Here is a 7,988-nt window from a genome sequence, read left to right on the forward strand (position 1 = left end):
TGATAAATGCAGGTACTGCATAATACCATTTTAAGCGTAAGGTGCAAATAAGAGTGTTTCTTATCTGTATCGAATAAGACCAAAAGTAAGGGGGGGGGTGGAAAAAAAAAAAAAAAAAAACAACGTTTTGGGAATTTTTCCTTAAAGCGTGGCTGTGTAGGGAATTTCTTTTCTCAACAGTCAGGCAAAAATAGAGAACATGATGAAGCAGGACAAAAAAAAAAAAAGGCGGTTAAAATAAAGGTGTAAAAAAGTTGAAGTTAAAACGAGGAGGTAAACACAAAGGGGTGAACACGTCACGGTGATCATAAGGAAAATTTTTCTGTCCTTAATTTTTCGTGGTAAAGAATGGTGTTTTCGTACCACTTTTACTCAAACGTGTATGTATATTTATCTGTGCACATTTTACCTAAACTGTTAAGAATTTTTTTTTAATTGTTACCAAAAAGGTTAGCACTGTGTGAGTTTATGCAACGCTTTATGCAATTTTTTTTTTTTTAATAAAAATTATGAACAGGCAATAACATATTATAATGAAAAAAAAAAAAAAAAAATTATGCTGTTTGTAAGCTTAGATAGCTAATGTAGATAAAACATTTTAATCACATTTCATTTGCCAGATTAGCTCTAAATTGATTCCAAGTTCTGCTTGTTGTGGTGGGAAAAAAGCGCAAGGAACAAATTTGTTCTTCAAAAAGGAGATCAGCTTTGTACAAGTTTTTCTCTTTTTTTGTTTTTCCCACCACGAATAGATCTCTTTTTACGTGCTACAGAAATGATTCATTTTTCACTTGTGAAGAGCTACTTGAAGAAGGGGTCAATCTAATTCGAAATAGGAAAAAGTGTTTCACGTCTTTTGAGCGGAAAAACGAAAAGACATTTCTTAAGGTTATATTGCGAAAAGGTACTTGCATGTATGAGGCAAATTTCGAACGTTTGAAATATATCTCCCGAAATAGTCTATGTGCCAGGGATGGGCGCTTCTCCTGGAACTTTCCTGAGTTAATTCATGAGAGAGGCACGTTTATATTCGAACTTTTGGAAAAAATGACATACGGGAACGAGAAAATTTCATTACATGGTTTTGAATTTGTCCTTTCTACCAGCCATGCGTGCAAAATTATCCGGTTATTTTAAAAACTGTCCTGCAAAACGAATTGTGATTCATTTCACAGGGTTGGTACGTTATATTTTTTTTAGCATCCCATGCGTACGTGTATACACATCCTTGTGGTGGACATACACGCAATTAGTTACAGTTGTGTAATTTGCACATGTGCGTGCAAGTTTGTTCCCCTTTTTAGCAATTTTCTGTTTTAGTTTTTTCAACTTTTTGTTAATTACAATTGCAAATTTTGCTTAATTTTACCGCCTTAAAGCGGTTAGCAAAAATGGTGCATGTGTTATAAACGGGGGATAAATACGACAAGTCTTACGTTACATAAAAAGGGGGGTTCTCTCAAAGGAGTAAAGTTGAAAAAAAAATTTCATTACATAGTCAAATTATACGTAGTTCTGCATTTTTCCTATTTCCTTTTAATTAACATCTACACGGTCCCTTAACGTAACACGTAATAAATAAAAACCTTATGTGTTCGTTTTCAACTTTCGATGATGAGAAAATTTGGCGTGGATGGAAATGGAAATATAAACTTGCGTCCCCTCGAAATACGTACATACTTCCAAAAAACCTCATTTGGATTCACAATTTGTGCTGAGATAGGAGAGCGACATAAACAGGTACCCCAAAAAAAAAAAAGCATATGATTTATGTGTTTAATTAGCCTTTTCAAAACACACGTAAAAAATGATGAAGTTAGAAAAATAAATGCACAAGATGGGGACGCCTTTCTTTTTTTTTTTTCTATTCTTTCATCACAGTATTGACCCCACCAAACATTTCCCAAACGTGTGATGCGAAGTTCTTTTTTTTCTTCCTCTCAGCTAAGTGATACATTCGACACGGCAAATAAGCACAATTAATGGTCCCCCTCCTCTTAACAATTTTGTTAAAGTTTTTCTTCGCTCGCGAATAAACGTATGTACTCGTAAGTAAGCAAGCAAGCCGTGTACATGTATGTTCGTACCTTCGTGCAATTCGAGCAAACACCCCCGTGAGTACATTTTTGGCAGGAATTATACACAGAGCCTCTAACCCTTTGCAACTGCATTTTCGATGAGAATTTCACAAAATGGAAACTAAGAATATCACCCAAGCATCCAAAGTGAGTGAACAGAATGAGGCTAAGTCAACATACGAACAAATTGAAAAGGATAGAGTCCAACTGGTATCCAAGATAGAAGAGTTATATCAAGATGTCGTTGAACACAAGTACGATAAGAATTTTTTGCATTAATGTAAATTTGCACCATAATTTGGCACTAATGCAGGCATTTCCTTTTTACCTTTTTATTTTATTTTATTTTACATTTTTATTTTATTTTTTTTTTTTTTCCCCTCTCTTTCCCCCTTTTGCGTAATAATTGCAAAGACTCGTACTGGAAGCCTTGGAGAATGTCCCCTCTGACAGACGGTGCTACAGAATGGTTGGAGAAATACTGGTTGAAAGAACTGTTGGTGAAATTAAACCAGCTTTGGTAGATCATAAAAACAAGGTACAAGCAGTTTTACACGAAAATATTTCACAGCGTGTGTGTTTATCTTAATCCCCAAATAAAACTGTTACATCATTTTTTTTTTTGGTCCGTTTGGATGTAGAGCAAAGTTAACGACTTGGCTCAACCACACACGTGGGTGAGAGACGCCACCTCCTTTGCCACTTCTGCATCGCGTCTTCAACACTTTTGCAGGTGGAACAAATCATAGCCGAGTGCCAGAAGAAGTTGGACGAAAAAAACTCCGAACTTACAAAATTTGTGAAAAAGTAATTTTTCTTGTATCCTCCTTTTTTGTGCATTTTGTGGTTGCCCTTTCATGCTTGCTACTCCCACCCCCCTTTGGTGTAAATTATCATGATGTTTGTACCACTTTGAAAAAAAAAAAAACTCCTTTTCGCAGTGCAAAAACGGCCATATCGCCAACCGACCTTGCTTCGAAGAAGCCTCAAGATAGCAGTGGCAGTTTTAGCGACAAGGACAAAAAGGCGGAAGGGATTATGTTTTAACAGCCCCAAGAAATTACCTTCTACATGTGTACTATAAGTTTATTCACCTTTTTTTTTTGCAATTTTTTTTTTATTTGTTTAGTAACCTGCCAAACTGACACCACGTAAAGGTTTCATTTTTTATTAGTGTGTACGTACATGTATATATCCATGCATGCTTCCACGTACGTATGCATTTGTTTTTGATAAGATGCTTATTCGTTCTGTGTAATATGGTTTTTTTCACTCTGTGTAAGATATTTTTTTTTTTTTTTTTTTTAACGTGGCGAATTCAGTTTTTTCCAATTAACACCCCATGTGTGCTTGCACATGAGATGGCAACGTGCGGAAAATTACAAACACCTCTTACACTGAAGAGCCGTGCAAAAATTCGCAAAGCGCGCAAACAAAGACGCATGTATGATTTAAAAATTTTCACAAAATGTGACACACAAAAAAAAAAAAAATGGCACTTTTGCCGATGCGCATGTATCATTTCCCTGCGTGTGCATCTCCAATTCAATGTGGCTTTATTATCGGAAAGGGTAACACATTTTTGATCGAACTCGAATTTGTCAGCAGCATGCACAAGCGATCTATCCCTATTCCCAGGCCTCCCGTTGGGGGCAAGCCGTGCGCCAGGGCGGTTACATAATCGTAATCGATTTCGTGATTGTCATTTTGTATATGTTGCATTTTTGAGATAATATGTTCGCGTCCTTGTGGAAATTCCTCACCAGAGGGAGTATTCACTTGGTTTGGGTCCCCCCGGTTAGCACCTGAAGAACGAGCATCATCCGGAGGAGCAAGCCCCTCTGTGCAGCAAATACTGCGATCTTCAACCTTTTTATGCTTTAAAGTGTATTGAGAGATGAACTTCCTTTCTTGCATTAGAGGGTTGGCCTCCTCCGAGTAACCATTCGCAATTTCCATCTTCCCTATGTACGTTTCAAACCGTTCTGACAGCTTTTTATTTTTGCTTAACGTTTTGGCCAGAGGGGAAGTATCTGCAGGGAGGTGATATATATGGACAGGGTGGTTATCTAAAAAGGGTTCCACCTTTCGTTTAAAAACCTCCTGAACAACGAGTCCCCAATTTAAGTGCTCCTTCCCTTGATCAAAAGTTACGTTTAATTTCTTTGCTTCATTATAAGCTTGATCGAACGACAAGTTGAGAAAATTTACATTGGTGTAATCCTTTACTATTTTCATAAAGGAAATTTTTTTCCATCTCTTTTCGTAGAGCAAACCCTTATCGACACTCGAACAAAAAGAAAATTTCTTCGCCACAGTTTTTATTAACCTCTCAACAAATGTAATCATATATTTATAATTAGAGTAGGCCTTGTAAATTTCGAGCAGTGTAAACTCAGGGTTGTGAATGGTACTTAGGCCTTCATTGCGAAAGCATTTGCTGAATTCGAAAATTTGTTCTGAAATTCCACTCATGATTAATTTTTTCAAATACAGTTCAGGTGCTATTCTTAAATACAGAACTAAATTTAAGGACTTTAGGAAAGTTTCAAATGGTTTAGCTGAAGCACCTCCAGGGATGGACTGCAATATTGGGGTATCTACTTCTATGTATTTTTTTTTTAGCAAGAGTTTTCTAATTTCTTGTATGACTTCAAATCTAGTGGAGATTTTTTCCTTTTCTTCCTTATTGATTAATAAGTCGAGGTACCTTTTTCTGTACTTATATTCAACATCTTTCATTCCTTTGTATTTGTCTGGCAAGGGAAGCAACGATTTAGTTAGCAAGAAAATTTCTTCTGCATGTAAAGTTATTTCTCCCCTTTGGGATTTTCTAACAAATCCTTTGATGGCTACGAAATCGCCTACTTCGATAATTTTTCTCACGTTTATTGAGTTTGCTTTGTGGGGAGTTTCTCCTTGTATGCCCAAAGGGAATTGGCTTCCCTCTCCATGTGTAGCATTACCATCACCGTTACGGGAGTTAACCCCATTTTGCTCTACACCTGGACAGGTATTCTTGTTCCCCTGGTCATTCTCCCCATCGCTCTCTAGACAATCATTCTTTTTTTCCTCCGATTTGCTTCCCCCTTTAAGCACCAAATGTGCATCAATATATATTTGTACAGTGCCGCCGTCATCCTGTATATTCAGGAACATTCCATCGTTCCGTTTGACTGTTACTCGGCCGTATATGACATACTTTTTGTTGTCATCCTTTTCTCCATTTTTTAAATGCCCATACTTACTCTTCAAGTCGTCTATCTTTGTCGTTCTTTTTATGAAGGACGATGGGTACGCATCAATTTTTAAAACATCGGATAGGAAGTTTAGCTTCTTTACTCGCTCAGAAAATTCCTTCCCATAGCTCTGCAGGGTCAACTCCTTTTTTTTTCTGTTCCGAAAGCCGCTTCTTTTGCTGCCTATTGTAAGGACCCCCTTTGCTTCGCCACTGCCATGTTTGAAGCAGCTTGAACGATTACAAATGAGAGAGAAGGACCATAAGAAGGGCCATACGAAGGGCCATGCGAGGGACCATGCGAAGGGCCATAGTAGTACTACTAGCAGGTGCGGAGTTTTTCTCCCCTTTTTCATTTTTTTTTCTTTCCTTCAAAGGTGAAAATTCCCCTTTGCATTGCCTCTGCGTTGCCTCTGCGTTGCTTCTTCGTTGCCACCTCTGCCTTCCTTTTCATCGTCGCGTGGTTTCCCGCTGCTCCGCGCAGTTGGTGGCCTTCGCTCGTTGGTTCGCCCGCTCGGTTCGAAGCGCGTCGCATTGTTGCGCTGATGCAGTGTTGATTTTTTTTTTTTTTTTTTTTTTTTTACCCCTTCAGAGCTGCGCCAAAGGCGTATGCACCGCGATCCCATTTAATGACCCACACGTGTACATACATGTAGGCAAAGCCTAAGCAGAGATGCCATCAAACATTAGCAAAATTGCCAACATGATACTAGACATACGTAAAATGGTCTCTACAGGGTAGAACAAAAAAACGGAAAAGTTTTTACATTTTCACCACGCACATATGATTTGTTAACCTTTTGTGTGTACAAAAATTGCAGCGCAAGACTTCTCCCCCTCGTAACTTACACAACATTGTAAAAAAAAAATGAATGTCGTAAAAAAGATTCTTCTGTTTCACCTTCTAGTTGCGTGTCAACAGGTATTCCATAAGGCGCACAAGAGCACGCGAGTGTGCAAACATTGATAAATGAGGAAAGCACATGTGGTGTTCACACCAAGGAGGATAATTTAAAGAAGCATCTTTAGCGTTTTCATTCCCGTTGTTGTGTTTGTATTGGTTATGGGAATGGGATGGACAAGCCAACGAGTCTTCACTTCTCCACAGTGCACTACTCTTTTGTGTACATTTCCAAAAGGATTTACCTTTTTTTTTTTTTTTCCATTTTAACATTATGCAGATACTATTCGCTTGGTCAAGCAAAGCAAGAAAGGAAGAAATGAACCCCTTGAATTTTTTGCCCAGCAGTTCTTTGCTGTACCCCCTGGATTTCCAGCAAAATTGGCAGGCGTCGGAGCCCACCCCCCTTGAGATACACTACGACGTCCCGTAAAAACATGCACCCATGTGAATACGTATATATGTAGCCATCTTCACATTAGCAAACTGGCGAGGGATGTAAAAGCTCTCCGACCGTCTTCCTAAAGTTATCATGATAGCCAAATGAGCCTTGTGAACCGTTTCTTTTTTCTTTCTCTCTCCCCCACACATATCTTCACCAATTAGGGCATACGGATACAAAGATTTACTCATGGCACTTGAGTACAACAACGATTTGGAACATTATGACAGAGAAAGGGTAAAAAAAGGGAATGAATCGAAAAGTGCATTCTTCCATATGTGCACAGATTAATACGTGGGGGCACAATTTCTTTAATGCTTTATGTGAAATATTTGTTTAGCTAGCTCGACTGAGCTGGACAAAAAAATGGATACCATATTTTTGCTTTTTTTAAAGGGGGAAGTAAAAAGAAGGATCATAGAAGAACAAAATAGGCTGGAAGAGAACCTGTGGAGGAAAGTACAGCTCCTCAAGATGAAGGAAAAGTGATGAACATGAGGAAGTGTATGGAAAATGTTAGGAGCCTCACACCTCCAACAGTGCCATGCGCTCCAATATTTCTTCACCCATCTTTTTTACGTCTTTCTCCTTGCAGGAATTTGAAGAACGGGAACTTCTTGAGGACACGCAAAGATCAGATATGACACAGCCTTTTCCTTTGCAGAGTGTGGAAGCCCCTTTTTGTCTACCCCGCCTTTTCTACTTTTTTTTGCGAAATTTCCTTGTGCATTGTTTTGCTCGGTTGTGTTACTTTCCGCTCTGCTTTTTACCCCCTGTTACTAACTACCTAAAACGCAGACTCTCAAAGAGGTTTTAACTGTATGATTTGTTATCCCCCCAATTGGGGCTCCGGCACAAAGGCGGAAGAGTTAGACTTACAAAATTGAATACCTCCAAAGAGGTCACACTTGCGTTTGTGAAGGGGGACTAAAATGGGTGCATGCGAAAAGGGGGGGCATTTATATCGTTCCGCCTGTTTCCCTCCTGTTTGACTCCTTTTTTTTTTTTTCTTTTCTTTTCAAATCGGAATAGGCACATAAGTGCACGAAATGAAGAAACAGGCGAAAGTACTGCCAACCCTGCGATGTTTCATTTAAGAGGGGTAAAAAAAAAAAGTTTCCCCCATCATTTGAAGTTTACACGTTGTGAGGGCTGTCCCTTTTGTGCATAACGGGGTGGTAGACTTTTTCAAAGGTACTTCACCATAAGGTGGTTGATATGTTTTTTTTTTTTTTTTTTTAACGAATTATACGACCCCTGGGTAAGGAAAAAAAAAATTAATTTCCCCTGGGGGGTACGAACAAAAAAAGACACTTTAGTAGAATTTTT

The 7,988-nt window shown here is 38.5% G+C and overlaps 3 protein-coding genes across 3 annotated transcripts; 2 read left to right on the forward strand and 1 right to left on the reverse strand.

Moving 5' to 3' along the window:
* Nucleotides 1-1,964: 1,964 nt before the first annotated feature.
* On the forward strand, nucleotides 1,965-2,889 carry PCYB_133980 (prefoldin subunit 2; the record flags this gene model as incomplete). The annotated part of the gene is made up of 4 exons (XM_004224423.1): nucleotides 1,965-2,332; nucleotides 2,493-2,616; nucleotides 2,720-2,755; nucleotides 2,812-2,889. The coding sequence occupies exons 1-4, from the start codon at nucleotides 2,193-2,195 to the stop codon at nucleotides 2,887-2,889; spliced, it is 378 nt and encodes a 125-aa protein (XP_004224471.1). The 5' UTR covers nucleotides 1,965-2,192.
* Nucleotides 2,890-4,084: 1,195 nt separating this feature from the next.
* On the reverse strand, nucleotides 4,085-5,672 carry PCYB_133990 (lysine-tRNA ligase; the record flags this gene model as incomplete). The annotated part of the gene is made up of 2 exons (XM_004224424.1): nucleotides 4,085-4,111; nucleotides 4,164-5,672. The coding sequence occupies 2 exons, from the start codon at nucleotides 5,670-5,672 to the stop codon at nucleotides 4,085-4,087; spliced, it is 1,536 nt and encodes a 511-aa protein (XP_004224472.1).
* Nucleotides 5,673-6,095: 423 nt separating this feature from the next.
* On the forward strand, nucleotides 6,096-7,500 carry PCYB_134000 (hypothetical protein). The gene is made up of 5 exons (XM_004224425.1): nucleotides 6,096-6,238; nucleotides 6,498-6,646; nucleotides 6,824-6,896; nucleotides 7,056-7,144; nucleotides 7,255-7,500. The coding sequence occupies exons 1-5, from the start codon at nucleotides 6,185-6,187 to the stop codon at nucleotides 7,301-7,303; spliced, it is 414 nt and encodes a 137-aa protein (XP_004224473.1). The 5' UTR covers nucleotides 6,096-6,184; the 3' UTR covers nucleotides 7,304-7,500.
* The last annotated feature ends 488 nt before the right edge of the window (nucleotides 7,501-7,988 follow it).

This window comes from Plasmodium cynomolgi, chromosome 13, assembly GCF_000321355.1.
Source record: "Plasmodium cynomolgi strain B DNA, chromosome 13, whole genome shotgun sequence".
NCBI lineage: Eukaryota > Apicomplexa > Aconoidasida > Haemosporida > Plasmodiidae > Plasmodium > Plasmodium cynomolgi.